Source organism: Akebia trifoliata, chromosome 5 (assembly GCF_017979445.1).
Source record: "Akebia trifoliata isolate Shusen 1 chromosome 5, ASM1797944v1, whole genome shotgun sequence".
In the NCBI taxonomy this organism is placed as follows: Eukaryota; Viridiplantae; Streptophyta; class Magnoliopsida; order Ranunculales; family Lardizabalaceae; genus Akebia; species Akebia trifoliata.
In genome coordinates this window covers 35,309,133-35,327,959 of record NC_141379.1, presented here as the reverse complement: position 1 = coordinate 35,327,959, position 18,827 = coordinate 35,309,133, and the positions used below count along the sequence as shown (strand labels likewise).

At 34.7% G+C, this 18,827-nt stretch overlaps 2 protein-coding genes across 3 annotated transcripts; one reads left to right on the top strand and one right to left on the bottom strand.

The window, feature by feature from the left end:
• Nucleotides 1-7,916: 7,916 nt before the first annotated feature.
• On the top strand, nt 7,917-13,403 carry CAF2 (RNA-binding CRS1 / YhbY (CRM) domain-containing protein). Of its 2 annotated transcripts, none has more exons than XM_086444307.1 (6): nt 7,917-8,694; nt 8,812-8,939; nt 9,508-9,733; nt 10,807-10,934; nt 11,883-12,036; nt 12,706-13,403. In XM_086444307.1, exons 1-6 carry the CDS (start codon nt 8,028-8,030, stop codon nt 13,068-13,070), a joined length of 1,668 nt encoding a protein of 555 aa, XP_086300433.1. In that variant the 5' UTR covers nt 7,917-8,027; the 3' UTR covers nt 13,071-13,403. The 2 variants fall into 2 exon arrangements, with proteins under 2 accessions (XP_086300433.1, XP_086300434.1); XM_086444308.1 differs by having other exon boundaries at nt 7,918-8,688.
• Nucleotides 13,404-14,658: 1,255 nt separating this feature from the next.
• LOC147402601 (S-adenosylmethionine synthase 5) lies at nt 14,659-17,216 on the bottom strand. Its single transcript, XM_086444306.1, has 2 exons — nt 17,058-17,216; nt 14,659-16,160 (listed from the first exon to the last, which is right to left on the bottom strand). Exon 2 carries the CDS (start codon nt 16,149-16,151, stop codon nt 14,976-14,978), a length of 1,176 nt encoding a protein of 391 aa, XP_086300432.1. The 5' UTR covers nt 16,152-16,160; nt 17,058-17,216; the 3' UTR covers nt 14,659-14,975.
• Nucleotides 17,217-18,827: the final 1,611 nt, after the last annotated feature.

Here is an 18,827-nt window from a genome sequence, read left to right as displayed (position 1 = left end):
TACATGTGTGGATGGTCTCCTCACCATGGAAATTATGCTCCCCAAAATTATTCCATAGATACACCTTTTTTACTTGGGGTGCTCAGTGTCTTTTGGCGAAGATGATATGGATACCCATAGATATGCCTCTCAAAAATGCAGCCCAAGTGCTCTATATATATGATACACCTCAAAAAAGAGCAAGGAGAAGGAAAAGAGAAGCTTACGTCTGTCCATTATGGATTCTAAAAAAATTCCCAAATTATGGAAGCTTAGGGTGTATATGATTGTATAGAAAACAGTTTCTCAGAAAAAGAACGTCCAAGGGAAATGGTCGTAGGCGGATTTACAGATTAGTAATGTATAATGAAAATTTGATTTCCTAAGAGTTTGCCCCCAAAAATGTTTCTAAAATCTCTTATTGTCCCCCATAAAATTTTTGACGACCTTAATTGGTTAGTAATAAGAGAGTTGCTATTGCCACTTCACTAACACAAACCAACTGTGTGAATTCTCTTGTGATTTATATAGGAATTGGTGTGGTGTTAGTAAAAGTTGGTGTGGCAATAGTAACTCTTTATTAATAATTTAAAATAATTTGTAAATCGTTCGTCCACACACAAATTTTTAAAATTTAGAAGGACTTCGAATAATTTAAAAAAAAGTTGAAGAGAGTTTTACTGGGCAAAGCCATCTGTTGCAATTTTATTTAAAAAGCCCCCTTGCTTTATCAAGTTGGTTGTTGAATAAACCCTCCTTTATGAATTAGGCTAGGATGACTAATTTAGTAAGATTTCAAATCTTCCTAAAGGTCATTGGGCTTATATGGATTATCAAATTTTCAATCCAACACTACAATCTTCTGGATTTCATGGAAAACATCGATTCAAAAAGAAAAAAAAAAAAAAAAATTTCCCTAATCAAATGTGTTAAAAATAGATGGTTACTGAACTCCTAAATCTAAATTAAAATTCAACGATAAAAATTAACATTTTTCCTCAAAATTTTAGAATTTTTTCCTTTATAACCCATGGCACTAGATCATGTTTTTGGATGCTACAAATTGATGCGGTTAGGATCTACTCCACAGTATGTTATTAACACATAGCATTTATACAAAATGTTAACATTGTTTCCAAAAAAAAAAAAAAAATTCAATCACTACTCTATATGCATAAGTTTTCACAATTATTTCTGATGAGTTCTTATATTTTGATCACATGTTAGTGGTAACCTAACCTTGGAGTGGGGATTAGAATGTATAATGTTGACTTTTCCTCAATTACCTATGAGCATTCCAGGATGAATGGTGATTGGCAGTTGATGATATGCTCGGAGGAGATCAGGTTAGGACCCACATGTGTCAAATCAACTAATAAATAAATACCAAATGTACATGAGAATGATGAATTTTAAGTCCTAAGACAATTAGAAATCTAGTGAGGTCTCTAAGATCGATCACGACTGGTACAAAGAATTAGAGTTGACTTTCAATGACAAAACAAGTACTGCTAATTAAAAGATTTTATTTTAGTTGGGTTGTTAATAGTCATCTCTTTGTCAGTCTGTCACCAAAGAATGGCTTATTAAAAGCACCCTCATCAGCAATCCTATTTTGTTTTTGTCTGATTGTGACAAAATTTTCTTTAACCGACTTATACCCATATTCATTGGTGGATTAATTTTCATATTATTAAATTGATGTAAGGTAAGTTAATTGTTTTAATTCAATTTTATATTTATAAATTTTTTTTGAATTTTTATTTATGATCATTATATTAAATACTTGAAAATTTTTCTTGATTTATTGTCAATGAATATTACACTAATTACTTAGAGAATCCTATGGTACACATGTCAACATTAGATTTTTCAAAATATTAATTTTTTTATTTATTTAATTGATATATCATCCAGTTATAAAGAATTTTTATTTGAAATTAATCAAGAAAAAAAGTTGATACAAAATAAAATTGTTATTTTTTAGTGAATCACGATGCCTTAATGCTTTTTTAATTTTTGTCTCAAATTTATTTCTTTTTTGTTCCATACGAAAGTATGAAAAGTCATCTTTCAATATTTTATGTTAAATTTCTTTAAATCACATATTAAATTTTATATAATCCCTGTGAATAGATCTTAGACTCCTGTAATTTTATTACTTTACTACAACTCTACACTTTGGGTATTTAATCTACACTATTTTAATTATAATATGGAGATAATTCATCTAATAATAAAGTTTTTACCTCTTTTGAGTGATTGAGATGACTCATTTGAGATATCTTAGTATCGATTATAGGAAAAAAAATATGTGGATAAATACATAAAAGGGAAATGTTCAGCACCCTAAGTTTTACCACACACTTTAACAAACGTTTTTTGTCCTACATGGGTTAGAAGTTTTGGAATGGGCTGATTTTTGGTGAGGATGATCTCTATGATTAGAAGATCATCCTCCCCAAAAATCAGCCCATTCTGAAATGTTTAGCCCCATGTTTACACGTTGAAAAATCGTAGACCGTCTATTTTTTGTAAACTATTTTTGATGGGGTTAGAAGTTTTGGAATGAGCTGATTTTTGGTGAGGATGATCTCCTCACCATAGAGATCATCCTCACCAAAAATCAGCCCATTCCAAAACTTTTAACCCATGTAAGACAAAACACGTCTGTTAAAATGTGTGGTAAAGCTTAGGGTGCTGAACGGGACCTTCATAAAATCATTAGCCTATATATGGTTTTGGCCTCTCATTTCATAAAAGAGACAGGACCCATCCGTATAGACAGCAGTGGGTGTTGTCGGAAGTCCTCATTGAGAAGAACATTTATGACATTTTGATAGTTTTAATTTGGGAACTTCATTTTGGAATGTTAACCCTATTATTTGTCTTGTAATTAGATCAGGTCCATCCACCACTTATCTTTACAGGGTGTGGTGGTTTGTTTAATCAGTCATTTATTTTATCATTTAACATTTTATTTTTAAAGATCTGTTATTGGCACCCCAGCTTTTACTTATTACATCTCAAATTAAAAATAAAGAAAATAAGTGAAAGGTCAAGAATAAGTAAAAATTGGGGTGTCAATAGAATCTCCCTCGGCTGTTTTTTTATTTTTTTTCTTCCTCTTCTAGATTTCTATTATTTGGGTTTAGGATTTTATACGAGACTAATCAAAATGATAAACAATTACTGAAGTTGTTTGAACAAGTGTTATAATGTTTTCTAATGTTGAGATTATAATTTGAGCCAAACCATTGTAATGTTAGAAGAGTGTGATTAATAATTTAAGAAATTGGGGGTGTCAATGGCAGCTCTCTATTTTTATGAGAATAAGGCTAAAGTGGCCTCAAGATTGATCTCATTTCACACTTTTTTGTTGTTGTTGTTGTTGTTGTAGTTGTAAGTTAACGAGGTCGTGTGTAGAACTGTTTAAATTCAGCGGACATTGACGTGGTTGGCAACATAAATCTAATTGTTGAATTCAAATATTGGGGTCGGTAACATGAATAAAATTTTATCATAATCCACATTAGTTGGATTTGACACTAATTTTACGACCAAACATGGTATAGTTAGGTGGGGTTTGGAGGGTAAGGTAAAAACAAGAATAATGCTGGAGTGACCTTAAGATTAGAACTCATATGGCATATCCAGACATGAAAGTGGATAGGAGCCATAGAAGCTTTTTGTGAAAAATTAAATCCATTAACATAGAAAAGGTTTGCACATGTAAACTAAAGACCACTTAGAGTGATAGGTTATTTGAAAAATTAGAAAAATATTAAAAATTAAAGTACGTTTTGAGATGAAAAGAAAATATATAAACACAATGGTATACATTGTAGAAACAAATAACTTCAAATGGGATTAAAGGGTAAAACAAAGTTCAGATACACACATTAAGGGTAATGATGACCATGATAGTTGTCCATCTAAGAAGCGGTTCACCTCATAGTTTTAAAACTGATCAAGTCAAAATGATACTTGACCAATTCGATTCGACTTTGATTGAATTTTGATCAGTTGATGTTTAAATCTAAAATTCATTTTAATCAACTTGTTTAGTCAGCTCGAAAACTCTGTAGCACCAACTTGAAAATGGATCAAGTCTGATTAGAAACCTGATTCGACATGCATTCCCGAGTCTTATAACTATAATCCACTCAAAGATAGTTTGGCATGATTTAGATTTTTGAACTATTAAGAAAATACACCATGCACCCCTATTTTATCATGGAAACTGAGTGTATGTAAATGATACACTACTGATGCATGCTTTCACCTCCTTTGAAAGTTCAGTTTTGCCATAAAACATCCAAAAAGAGCAGCAATTACCAGTGGATGGCAAAGAAGGACTATAGCCACCACCCTTAATTCTTGGTGGTGATACCCAAAATGATCTTGCAAGAAGGACTATAGCCATCACCCTTTATCCATACTGTGAAGTAAGGAGACCTTTAAGGGTCCAAGCACATGGGCAAATCCAATATGTCCAGATCCACCATTTGGGGATTTGCTGCAACCCTATAAATAAATAAAAAAATACCAAAATTTGGTTGTTAATACATTGCCAACATCACTCCTAGAGTAGTTGTTAATACGGATGATAGAAACTCTTCTATAGCCATTTCTGTACATTCAATGTACTCTACGGATAGAGGAATTAATACACAGAGTTGAACATAGTAAAATAAGAAATTGAAAGATTGTTGAAATTGCTCATTTGGAAATTTCCCGAAAAGTATTAAATTTCGATATTGGTCAACCTTGAAAATAGAAATATTTCGAGCAGTGTGGAGTGAGTAAAATCATGATTGAAGGGTTGTAAATTTTTATTAGTTGACTTTGTAATTTAGAAGTCCCTTCTACAAAGAATTTATAATTTTTGTAAATTCTGATATTGTAATTTGTATGTTTTATGTGAGCTGAACTTTATAATTTTTTTAGAATTATTTTTTCAGCAAAAAAATATTTCATTCAAAGTTTACTGCTGATCGAAATAATTCCACTTAAGTCTTGCCTTTTTATACCTAAAACTGATTACATGGGTAATTCGGTTGAAAGTCATTGAGAATGGAATATTTTACGAAATGAATAGTTGTTTCCATATATATATATATATAGGGAAGTGTTCAGAGGCCCTAAAGAGAGCCAAACATGTTTCAAGATATGGGCTAAAAGTTTTGGAATGGGCTGATTTGTTGTGAGGATGATCTCGATGGTGAGGAGATCATTCTCAAACAAATAAAAAGGAAAAATCAGTCCATTCTAAAACTTATAACCTAATAAAATACGGTTTACAAATAATTGACGGTCCGAAACTTTAAACCCATATATTGAAAAATGTTTGGCTCTCTTTAGGAGCTCAGAACAACACTCCTCATATGTATAAAGAATGAAATTGCTGGTTGAATTTCATGTCAAGTCTTGTGGAAATGGAAATATTTAGAAATTTAATCCAAATAGAAGCAATTAATAATTTTGTTGAGCAAGAGAAGAGTAGAATTGGCTTACAGGTTCGGGAATCAGGTACCCTGAGAAGAGATTCAGCATTGTATAGCAGAAACTTGACAGTACAGTTGCTACTTGGATAGTAGCAGTCATTGAGACAAGCATCATTCCTAGATAATTGAAACATTGCAATTGCAACGAACAAAATACGGCATAGAAGTACCAAAGCACTTTGTAAACTGATCATTCGTAACCTATTGTTGAATATGTAATGATCACAAACAGAACTGTTTGAGTATGATATAGGGAATCTCAATAGTCACCTACAACATAAAGAGAAGAAAACACAACAAATATTAAGAGCCATTGAGATTTATAAAAAAAAAAAAAATCTAAATAATTTTATTTAGTGAATCAGTGGATATGTTAAGATAAGGATTGAAGACAATGGATGAGAACTTATAATGGCAATCAACTTTTGCTTCTGACTCACAATGAATGAATTGTACATTAAACACCAAATAAGATTAATCAAGATGCCAAAGTCATCTTCTAGGATTCTAAGAGAAGAATTCTAGAGAGAGAAAGGAAGGGAACATGAAAGAGAGAGGTATGGGAGGGATAATGAGGAATGGATAGATGTAGAATGAATTTGATTTCAATAAATCTTTGATTCTAAAAATTCATTTTATTTTTCTAAGCAATAAAGTTTCCTATAAAGAAATCTTAAATTTAAAAATTTCTCCAAAACATTTATCCATTTGTCTCTCTTCTCAAAGAGAGCATTTGGAGAAGAAATGGGTTCCATGATTTTCTTAGAGAAGAAGAAAAAACAGAAGTCTATTTAAAATTGGGCAAATCATTTAACATGAAAAAGATTATTATTAGTAAATTTTGGTGCGGTAGTAAAAGTTCTCTTCTATGAAAAGATTATAGATAAATTAAATGAGATACTATTAATAGAAAAAGTAAATTACTTAATTCATGGTAACTTGACAATTCATTTAGTACTTTTTTTCCTGTTTTTTTTTAATGTCCCCTCACCCATTTTCAATTGGTGAGACTGATGATTCAAATTGGAAATATCGACAATTCAAATCATTGAGATCAATTTTTTATCTAATCATCGAGATCAACTTTTTCCAATTGTCGAGTTCAACGATTATAAAGCGTCTTTAATTTTCTCTTATTATTGTTATTATTATTATTATTTCTTTGCAAGTAGATAGGTGAGGTAATAAGCTTAAGTAATTCATGTTATCGGTTGGTGATTTGTTCAATTTAGTAGCATGTAGGTGGTAGGCCTACAAAGTTATGAATATGATTTTGCATCCTAAAATTTTTGTGAAGTTTATAGATAATTTTAGTTAGGGACAGGGGTGGAGCCAAGATTTTCTTGTAGTGGGTGCAAATTATGGCTAGTTGTATAGTTGAAGAACTTGAAGATGAATGATTTTAGGAAGAATAGGTTTTTGGTTAGAAGTTGAAGAAAATGATATTATTTAGGTAATTTCCAATAAGTATATGAGAAGGTCCGACAAAGAGGCAATGTCATCAATAAAAAATTGAAGAGAAGGGGCAAAAATTTGAGGGGGGTGAGGGTGAGGGAGTGGGGACATATGGGATGTAATTAGTTGAAAATGTAGGGATGTCTCAAAGTTCTGTGGGGGCAATTGCCCCCACCAGCTCCTTACTAATTTTGCCCCTGGTTGTCTCGGTATCGTTCACCTACAAGATGACTTGATAAGTCGTCTCAAAGACATGGTTTGTTCTATTGTAAGGTGTTTTTTAAAATCTCGTCCAAGAAGACTCAAATAAATTGGATATCTCGTCCGAGATGACTCAATCTCATTTATGGACGAGACGTCAAAACGAATCTTAAAACCATGATCCCAAAGCAATCTCTCACTAAGAACACATCTAGCTTTCATTTTTTTGGTGAAAAATAAAAATTCATAATTTACATGTAGAAGATTACAAACATTGGTCAAGGATTTTTTTTTTTTTTTTTTTGTACGTGTACTTATTGTGGGTATCCCCACCCTTCAGGTGAGACTAATCCCAGGGTCACACGCACTACCCCCTCGGAAAGTCCTACGTGCAACTGATTGAGTCAAGGGTCAACATATGATTTCAATTGAAAATTTTTGTTTTGAGGTTTTAATAGTAATTTTTCCATCTTCATTGGTAATTACATAAAAAAAAAGTAAAAGAAACTTTGAAGAAATAAAATAACTTGAAAGATAGAAAAAATAAAATTTAAAACTAAATCTCCATTGATTATACTTCACACAAAATTCAGAAGGATATGAATAAGAAAATGAAGATATGAAGAAAACGGGAAGGAAGGAACGAAGGAGAAAAAAGCAGGTATTATGGTAATTGGAATTTTTTTTTTTTTACCATAGTCAATTAAGTGGGTGCAATGAGCTGTTTTGGGTGTGTGTAAATAGACCCACCCTATCTTCCCCTCCACCGTCACAAGTTACGAGAGCTCCACAGCGTCTATCCTTTGTAACCGAAAAAACAGAAATCTGCAACACACACACACTCTCTCTCTCTCTCTCTTTGTGGAGACTTAAATCAGCGTTAAAATGGCGATTCTGGCTAGGTTACCAGGCCTCAACCTGTTCTCATCCCCTCCTTCAAACCCTCGAATCAACGATTCCAATACCTCAAAACCTCCATCACCTCCAATCCCAATCCCCAAATACCCTAGAATCCAAAAAGACCTAAAAACCTCTTCACCATCGAATAAACCAGCCAACCAATCCCCAAATCCCGCCTTTAAAACCGTTCATCGTCGAACAAAGTACTACAAACCAGTCTCTGATGGAGTAATTGCTTCGGATGGTGACCGATCGGTCGTCATTGGAGAATCAGGAGTCTCCTATCTCCTCCCTGGAGCTCCATTCGAGTTCCAATTCAGCTATTCGGAGACACCAAAGGTGAAACCTTTGGCCATTCGTGAACCAGCTTTCTTACCTTTTGCTCCTCCTACGATGCCGAGGCCGTGGACAGGAAAAGCTCCGTTGAAGAAATCGAAGAAGAACATTCCATTGTTCGATTCATTTAATCCACCTCCGCGGGGGATGAAGGGTGTGAAACATGTAGAGATGCCGGGGCCGTTTCCACTCGGAAAGTTTCCGAAGGAAGGGAAGACGAGGGAGGAGATTCTTGGAAAACCTTTAACAAAATCTGAAGTTCGAATGCTGGTTAAACCTCACTTATCTCATAATCGACAGGTGAATCTTGGTAAGGGTCAGTGCTTTTAATTCAAATTTCCATTCTTATCTCAATGCAATAAGTGCTATTGTTTGATGGGTAGAGTTAGTTATCTTGAAAATTGGGCTCTAAGTATTTTACTACAATGTGTAGGAAGAGATGGATTAACACACAACATGTTGGAATTAGTTCATTCACATTGGAAACGACAACGGGTTTGTAAGGTTAAATGTAGAGGTGTTCCCACTGTTGATATGGACAATGTATGCCATCATCTTGAGGTTGTCATTCTCAACTTATATTATGGATTCTTATTAGCCATAAATTAATTCCAGTTTTTTTATTTTATTTTTATAGTTGTTCATCTTTCTTTGATTTTCCTTTTTTTATCGTTCAACCTGAGTTAACTTTACGGTTTCTTGTTTATGACTTGTTAAAACTTCTGAACCGAAATACTATCCCGTGATGAGACTATTACAACTTATAAAGTTTACTCAAAGTGACATGAATTTGATGTCCTGAACTTATGATAATAGTCATTCTTGTAATTTCTATTAGAAGAAAGTTATCAACCGTGTTGGATTACAATTGAGTAAACAAGGATTAAAACCTATTCTAATACGAGTATCTATTTTTTTTTTACTAATATGATTAAAACCTATTTAAATACATTTTTAATGTGAATTCTGTTCCCTTGTCCTTTATATTCATAGTTTGGCTATTCACTTGTTAATGAATTGACCACAATGATGATTAGACTGCAAACATATGCCACATGCATTGATTTTATCACAAAAGACCAGATAGACTCTTGTTTGCTTTTAGCTGAAGTGTTACTCATGATGCCAGGAGAAAACAGGTGGCAAGATCATTCATCGAGTTGGTGCTGTTGTTTATCTTTTCCGTGGAAGAAACTATAACTATCGTTCTCGTCCACAGTATCCAGTAATGCTTTGGAAGCCAGCTACTCCTGTTTATCCAAAACTTATCCAAGAAGCTCCTGAAGGATTGACAAAATTTGAAGCAGACGATTTACGAAAGAAAGGAAAGAGTCTAATACCGATTTGTAAATTAGGTAAACATAGTGGTCTTGCTTGCACTTCAGGATTTCTTCCCTCCTTTTTTTTTCCAGTTTTTTATCTGACCTGTAATCAGAAGGGTTGTCGTTCAGTGTACCTGTAATGGATAGAGGTTAAAACCTTATGGAAATTGAAAATAATTAAATGGTGGTTGAGAGTGTTTCTATCTAGTCGGAAATATGACTTTTTTTTATATCTCATCTTTGCGTTGTTGGTTCCGGTATTTATAATGGAAAGGTATATTTGGTCGAAGTATGAAAACCCATTCAAAATCATCATCACCATCTTACACCTTACCCCACATATTGAGGTCGGCAACATGAATCCTATTTCGCCATTCCACTCTATCTTGGTCATATCTTCAATCAAAACATGTATCTTTACATCTTTTCTTATTATCCCATCAATGTGATTTTTAACCTCTTTCCCTTTTAAATCCCTCGATTTGCACCAAAGTGCACTCCTTTTCATTGATGCTGTTATTAATCCTCTATGTACATTCCCAAAAACTTCGCTAATGACTTTATTTTATTTCCTAGTAGGAATATTCATAAATTTTCTCAAATGTTCTCATTTCTGATTATGTCTTTCATAATTCATGCAACTGTGCCAACGCCTTCATTTTTTCTACGCTCATTCTAGTGCTGTGTTTTTTTCTTGACTGCACAACATTCAACTCCATAAAGCATGGCTGGTCTATTTTTTTGTCTTCTAAAGGTTTCTTTCAGTTTCATGGGTATGCACAAGTGCCACTTCCTCAAGATGAATATCATAAGTTGCAAGCAAGGGATATGCATTTGGTGCTAAAGAAGTTTGAGTGCTGAGATAAGGAAGTTCCTATAAAGGATGTATCAAAGATATGATTAGTACTCTATTTCCTTGTATTATATTAATCACATGAATACATTGGTGTTTAATTTTTGGTTCCAAACTATTTAGATTCATATTTCTATTCTGTCTTCTAATTTATCTTCTTCCTCACGTTCTTGTTTTCTTTAAGATTTTCAATTTCTGGAAAGTCTTGGTGCAATTTAGTTTATTATTGCTAATCTCTTCTTTCTGAATGCAGCAAAAAATGGAGCCTACATTAATCTTGTTGAGGATGTCAGGAATGCTTTTGAGGGAAGCCCTTTGGTGAAGATTGACTGCCAAGGGATGCATGCAAGTGACTATAAAAAGATAGGTGCGAAGCTCAAGGTTTGTATACCTTGTTCTGATATTCCAACTCTTTGTACTCCTGTGACGCTACCTGGTCTTAATTTCTTGTTGGTTAGTAAGTCCATAAAGTTTTCTGCACCTTTATTTCAGGATAACCAGGCTTCTCCTCCTTTATTTCAGGGCAAGTTCCTTGCTTGGTGATCCTGTTTTATGGCTCATCTCACAACTTAAATTTCCTTAAATACAAGATATGAATATCTAAGCTTTAAAGTAAATCTCTGGCCTCAGTATTATTAGATCATATATATAAATATAATCTGTCAGAATGATTCAGTGGATCTTGGCTTAGAACTGAATATATGCATGACTTAGTGCTGCTCCTTGAGAGGGAAAGAACAAGGTCCAAGACATGCCCAAGGAAGTCATGTATTGGAAAAAAAAATTCTGATTAGTGGGGACTTGCACATATGCTACCAGGACAAGCAACAAAAACACAATGGTGCAAATGGGTACATGGATTTTAACACCACAGACTACTTTGCACAACTCTCTGATATATGACCTCTTAATTTCATTCATTGGCCCCATGATCCCATAATCTCATCCTAGATTATAACAAAGCTACCCTGGGATCACTAGATCACTTCATTCACCTTTTAGATCTTTTAGGTCGATGGAAGTATCACAAGGGTTCTTATACAGGTATCTGCAACTGGCTTGCAGTGCCCCATAAAATTATTAGGCTCTTACTCTGCACTCAGTGGAGTAACACTATTAACTGGATCATATGCTTCAAATTTATTTTGTACCATTGGATAAAAATTAGATGATAGCTTTCAAAGTTACTCCTGGTGGTATGTGACACCCTCGTTGGCTTCTTAGATGAGATAAAATGATATTTTATTTTGGATGAAGAATAGTTAAATTCATGTGCAGTTATTAGGATCTGATTTACGAACTGTTTATTGTTTTGCTGTCCACCAACAGGAATTGGTTCCTTGTGTTCTACTATCTTTCGATGAGGAGCAGATACTGATGTGGAGAGGCAAAGATTGGAAATCCATGTACCCCAAAGCTCCCGCTTTGGTTTCAGACATTCACGCCTCCAACAATGGCACTGCATCTGCTTTGAATAGTTCAGGTAAGCACTAGAGATTGGAATGACAGATTATAGTGTACTAATTTGCATCAAAACTTAGTGTTGTCTACGCCTCTTCATTATCTCTAACTAAGAATGATATTAAACAAACGGTAAAGCCAACTCAAGATCACAATAGCTGGAACAGTAGAGTAGACTACTTGACATCATAATTTGTTGGCCTAAAACAATCTTCAACCTTAGGCTGAGTTCTACCAAAATGATCTCGATCAAAAAAATAATGACTGGAGAAATCAATTAGATGATCCTAGCCATTTGTTTGATTATGTCTTTTGGCCTCAAATTTACACTATAGATCAGATTAGGATTTCCTATTTAGTAAATTTTCAGCCTAGGAGATCATCCAGGAACTAGGTGTAACACATAATAGTGTGACCCTCTTTTATGCCTGCTTTCTGTACCTTTTTTAAGTTTCTTCATTGTGGATTGGTGGTGCACGTTTTTCATTTCTACTACCACTAAGAGGACCAAAAAAAAAAAAAAAACATTCAAGTAGCAGAGATGGATTTGTGAATGAGAACAAGTTCCCTATATTCATAGGAATCAATGGGAGAATGGCAAATTGCTGCCCTCTTCCTTGTCTGTTAATGTTGTGACTCGATAGTTGGTATTAATTCCAGACCTGACACTGTTTTTGGGCTTTTTTTCTAGGCAAATCAGATAGCGGAATTCAAAGACCAGTCACCGAGATGGAGGAGGTATCTACCCCTAGACTCGTGTCATTATGGAAGCTTGCAATTGAATCAAGCAAGGCATTACTGGTGGATGGCGTCGAGCTTGGGCCAGATGCTCTTCTAGAGAAGGTTGAGGCATTTGAGGGCATTTCACAGGCCACGGAACACTCCTACCCAGCATTGATTTTGTCAAGTGAGGATGATGTCAGTAGCTCAATTACAGACACTGATTATAATGAAGATGAAGACAATGTTGGTGATTCATTTGAAGAGGCAGAGACGTCATTTCCCTTGGGATCATTGCCAGTGGATTCAATCACTGAGGGGCTCACTTATGAATGAGATGCAGAAATATTTCTATTGGCCCATCTCACCTTAACAGATTGAAAGTTGAGGATTCAAAGCACAGAGAGGGGAGGGCTGTTAGTTCATTGTTAGTGAATCTTGAAGCATGTGAATATTGGCACATGGGGTCATTTGAAAGTGTAGAACAGTAGGAAATGTAGTCCAAAAATAATTCATATTGTACATTCTTGTTCTTTTGTGTTCATATTTGCTTACCAATATCCTCTCCAACAGGGAAATAAGGAAATGGGAAAGAGGTGATTTGTAATGTTGAAATAATTGAGGGAAAATTACTTAAAGAACCCTCGCAGAGGGACTTCTTTCTAATTAGTCCTTAAGTTTTCAGCGGTTACTTGGCACGACATTTAGTAAATCTTTTCCTTATCCCACTTTTCTTACGATCGAATGCTCTAACTATTAGAACTCATCATTTTCATTCAAAAATTAGATTTTTGACAGCACAATCGAGTTTTGGAGACTTCATTCCATCGGAAAGGATTTAAGAAAGAAAAAGTCATTTTCAATGATTTTTTCAAATGTTTTGAAGATGTATGTAAAAAAACTAGGATTTTTTCTTAGTTTTTTTTTTTTTTTGAAAAGTATAATATATTAATCAGAAAAGAAATACAAGAAACAAAGAGGCCGAGGAAGCCTAAAAAAAGAACAACAAAGTAAGGAAAAACAACATTAGTAATTACAAAATGAGTGCTATTTAAACACAAAATCGTCAAAAGTAGTTCCCGCGAACTCTATATTCTGCTTTGACCAAAGGTATAACAAACTGTTATTACTTTTATTATTGAACACTCTGTTGTTTCTTTCGTTCCAGATCCCCCAAGCGATAGTCGAGGGGAGCAAAGCCCAAAGGATCATTTTTCTGGTATGGAAAACGTTACTAGTTCATTCTACTAACAACGAGGAGAACTTACGAGGAGGAACCCAATTAAAACCAAAGAGACCAAGGAAATGCAACCAAATATTATAAGAAAATGAACAATTGATCAACATATGATCGACAGATTCCCCATCATTCATACAAAGAGGACAGCAATTAGGAGTGATCCAACCCCGCACAATTAAATCAATAATGATTTTTTGGGGTTGAAATCGTTTAAACAAGTCGTTATCTCAAGTTTTTAATTGATCTTTCCATGTATTTTAGTCTACAAAACTCGAAAATTGAAAATGGTTAACTCAACAGTAATTAAAAAAGTGGAGTTCAAAAGGAAATAAAAAGTGAACTCGACAATAAATAGTTGTGAGTTCTAATAAAAAAGCGTCAAGTTCAACAGTAAAAATTATGAACTTGACGGAACGAGAGACCATTAAGAAAAAAATAAATTTACTAAATGTCATGTTAAGCTAATGTGCAAAACTTAAGGATTATTTAAAAAAAAAACCATTCTGCAAGGGTCATTTAAATAATTTTTTCAATAACTAATCATTTCATTAGTGGGTTCACTGTGACAGAAACACTCAAAACTTGTGGACTATTAAAAAAGAAACCCTTCCACAAGGATCATTTAAGTAATTTTTCCAATAATTAATTATATCGTAGTAGGTTCAAAACGAACAGAGACATAGATTGTAATAGCAGAAACAAATAAATTCTCTTGGCTCCACATCGATTGACATAGATTACATTGCTGCAAGCCTTTTTGTAAAGAGGCTTCTCATCATTGAGAAACATACAGAGCAAGACATTACTTTTTCTTTTGAAATTTCACAAGCTAAAGAGAAAGGCGAAAAAAGCAACAAAAGGGAAATACATGAAACAATTAAAAGAAAAAAGTTGGGCAGTTTCTTCCTTCGGAGCAGTGCCAAGACGCAAGCAAATCATAATTATCAGGTGGCCAATAAAGCAATCATATAAATGGAGGATGGAATCCATGGATCTTAAACTCATGCCTTCTCCCACTTGAGGGGTTTCACAACCTCCCATGTGAAGTCAGGGTCATCCCTGCCAAAGTGCCCATAAGCTGCTGTCTTCAAGAACCTGCCATTGCCACCTCTCTTGAGGTCAAGGTTGATGGAAATCATCCCAGGCCTGAAGTCAAAGCTCTCCTTCACAATCTTGAGAATCTCCTTGTCAGGGATCTTTCCAGTGCCATATGTGTCAACAAACACCGACAAGGGCTCCGGAACACCAATAGCATATGATACCTGCACAATGCAACGACGGGCAAGGCCATTGGCAACAATGCTCTTGGCAGCCTGCCTAACAATGTAAGCACCACTCCTGTCAACCTTGCTGGGGTCCTTCCCGGAGAAAGCACCACCTCCATGAGCTCCCCAACCACCATAGGTGTCAATGATGATCTTTCGCCCAGTGAGACCAGCATCACCATGAGGACCACCAATGACAAAACGGCCAGATGGGTTGAGGTGGAAGATGGTCTTCTCATCAAGATACTTCTCAGGGATGACGGGCTTGATAACGTGCTCCTTAAGATCAGCAGCAATCTCGTCATTGGTCACAGTCTCATCATGCTGGGTGGAGATGAGGACGGTGTGAACGCGGAGGGGAACCATGGCACCATTCTCATTGTGGTACTCAACAGTGACCTGGGTCTTGCCATCAGGCCTCAACCAGGGACAGGTGCTATTCTTGCGGACATCAGTGAGGCGGGCCCCGAGCTTAGTGGCGAGTACATGACTTAAGGGCATCAGCTCAGGGGTCTCATCTGTGGCATAGCCAAACATGTGGCCCTGGTCACCAGCACCAATCTCCTCAGGGCGCTTAGTGAAGTGACCATGAACACCCTGGGCAATATCAAGGCTCTGTTGTTCGATGTTAACTAAAACCTTGCAGTTGTCAGCATCAAGACCCACATCATTGGATACAAACCCAATCGTACGGCAGGTGTCACGCACAATCTTCTCGTAGTTGACATTAGCCTTGGTTGTGATCTCTCCAAAGACCATAACCATGTTGGTCTTGGTGCAGGTCTCACAGGCTACCTTGCTTTCCGGGTCCTGTTCAAGGCAAGCATCGAGCACTGCATCGGAGATCTGGTCGCACAGCTTGTCCGGGTGGCCCTCGTTTACTGATTCAGAGGTAAATAGGAAGGTCTCCATTCTATCAAGCTGCATAAATAGAAGAAAACAGAAAAGAATCTCATCAGTGTCCTAAACGCTTACAGTAAAAATCATAATGGACGTTCCAATTCAGTCCTACTCCATAGGAAATCCTAACAAGAGATAAAACATCTAGTTCTAGCTCAACAATAACTACCATTCATATATTTTGGTGGTCAACTTATAAAAACAACAGATCGGAACTCCAAACATAAAACTATTTCAGAATAAGCAAGCTGACCAAAATCACCATCAGATCTGCCAACTTATACTTCATTTCTAACAATAAGATACTTTTCTCAGTCTGAATAGAAAAATGAAAGGAGAATTACTTAAACGCGTATCAAATCTACAAACACCAACCTCAAGTAGTCAAGATGATATTTAAATATCAATCCAGTTTCAATTCAGATCTACACAGAAGTGCAGAAAACAAGTATAGAAATCTCAGTTTCAGAACAGAATCTTACAGTTCGGTCACAAAACTTTGTTCATATTGAACAAAAAACTACAAAACCACCAGATCTCAAAATCCCCAACGCAAATCCTTCAAAACCTCAACATACAAACTGAAGATCCACTAAAAATCGGTTACTAATAACTAGAATCATGCACTCAGAAAAAAAAAAAAGTACCAGCGTAAACAATCAGATCTGCAAGCATTTCCATCAAACTTCCAGAAAACAAACTCATTTCAACTCATCTTCCAAAAAAACGACCGAAATTAAGCAAGGATTCAGACAAGATCCGGCTAATTATAGCCCAAAAACACAACATTTCCTTTAAAATTGGAGAAAATCAAAGAAAAAAAAAACCGAAAAACACGACATTTACTCTGAAAGAAACGAATATCTACGAAATTAAGGAGGAAAAAAATCGAAGAACCACGAAGATGAGAAATCTAACTTGAGGAGTCTGCAGATACGTTCTTCCGGTAGCTGACTTTTGCCTTGTTTCGGAACGCTGTGAGTCCTACCTTGAGCTCTCACACCCATATTTATAGACGTTTCGCCCTAAAATCGCATTTCGATTTTCTTCTGGATTCGTTCTTGGTCGGTGGGATCCAAATCCAACGGCTGATGTTTCTTTTCTCCATCGTTAAATTTCATCCGTTGAATAATAGAATATCGTACGATTCAGATTCATTGTAGTCGGTGGACGAGAGTGACCCCTCCACAAAACTATGTTGTAGCAGCGGTTAGTAAGATTTGACGGCAAGAGCCAGTGATCCACCAACCCAACCAGTCGTTGGCTCGGCTGCGAAGCTAATAGGCTTGGCTTCATTTAGTAACGGTTTAGATTTTCAAGCGGGTAAAAAGACATAAATGCCCATTTTTAACGTCATCTATTTCATGATTGTTAAAGTTTTTTTTTTTTTTTTTTTGAGAGACATTTTGATTTTTATTAGTAGTCTCACACTATTCGTCAAGGCCTCATTCCTCAAGTTAATCAATTTCCACTATTTTAAAAATATATATTAAAAATATTTGACTTCTACAAATTTTTTGTCAAAATTATTAATCCTCCCAATAAATCTTCTAAAAGTGGGAAATTTTCTATATAAATAAAATATAAAAAAAACCTATACGTAAAATAGAGAAATGGTACTATGTTAATGTGTATCAACTGGAGAAAAAAATAAAATCCTTAAATCACTGTGAAGAGTTACCAACATCAAACACATTGTGTTTATTATGGTAGCAAATTAAGTGGGCCCACAACAACTGACAATGGAGATGTTGAATGGGTGGAGGACATAGGAAAATGTGCAAATGGGAATTGGGATATTAGAAATTCTTATAATCAATTTCATTACAAATCATTATCATTTCTCAATTAATTAGTTGGTTTTTTTTATTTCTTTTTTATTTTTTTCCTATGTAATGCATATAGACTCAATTATGGTTACATAATACATGAATGTGGGCTTAATGTGGTAAAAAAGAGTGTACGTGGACTTTTTCTTGACTAAGGGATGAATAAAAAAAGTATAATAAATAAGCACATTATATGAAGTATTTTTTTATAAAAGTAATATATATATATACATATTTTTTTAACAATAAGAGGATAAGATGACCCTTTTTTGTACAAAAGGATTAACAAGAAACTAAAAAACAGTTGTGCTGGGGTGACATAGGATTTACTGTGATTCTCACAATTCTGACGTTGACATGCATATATAATCATAGATGGTTATGTGCACATCCCACGTCAGACTTGTGAGAATCACAGTAAATACTTTGTGTCATTTCAGCATTTTCCAAAAAAAAAAAAAACACACTACTAGAACAAAGAAACTAAAGAGACTAAAATATTCATGATCACATCAAAAATTGATTTCTCCTTCCTATGAAAGACTCTTCTATTCTTCTCCTTCCAAAGACCCCAATAAACCTCAAATGGAAGAATGAACGAAAAGAATTTATTCCTTTTAGAGAACACAAGAAAACTTCACTTAATAAAAATAATATAGAAGATCATAAGAACACTCATTTCAATTAGAAAAATGATAGAAAGTATGCCCAAATCTCATAACAAATGAACAATGGACTATATTTGAATTATTTTTATTGATACTTTATCTCTATTGCAATATATAGCTTAAAAGTATAGATTTACTGGTTATATTAATAATTAAAATTGCTTATTTTATCAATAAATTATTCATTTCCT

Coding starts and splice junctions, on each gene's coding strand:
- CAF2 (XM_086444307.1), top strand. CDS start 8,028: ATGGCGATTCTGGCTAGGTTACCAGGCCTCAACCTGTTCTCATCCCCT. Junction 8,940..9,507: donor ATGTATGCCATCATCTTGAG/GTTGTCATTCTC, acceptor TCATGATGCCAG/GAGAAAACAGGTGGCAAGAT. Junction 9,734..10,806: donor AATACCGATTTGTAAATTAG/GTAAACATAGTG, acceptor TTCTGAATGCAG/CAAAAAATGGAGCCTACATT.
- LOC147402601 (XM_086444306.1), bottom strand. CDS start 16,151: ATGGAGACCTTCCTATTTACCTCTGAATCAGTAAACGAGGGCCACCCG.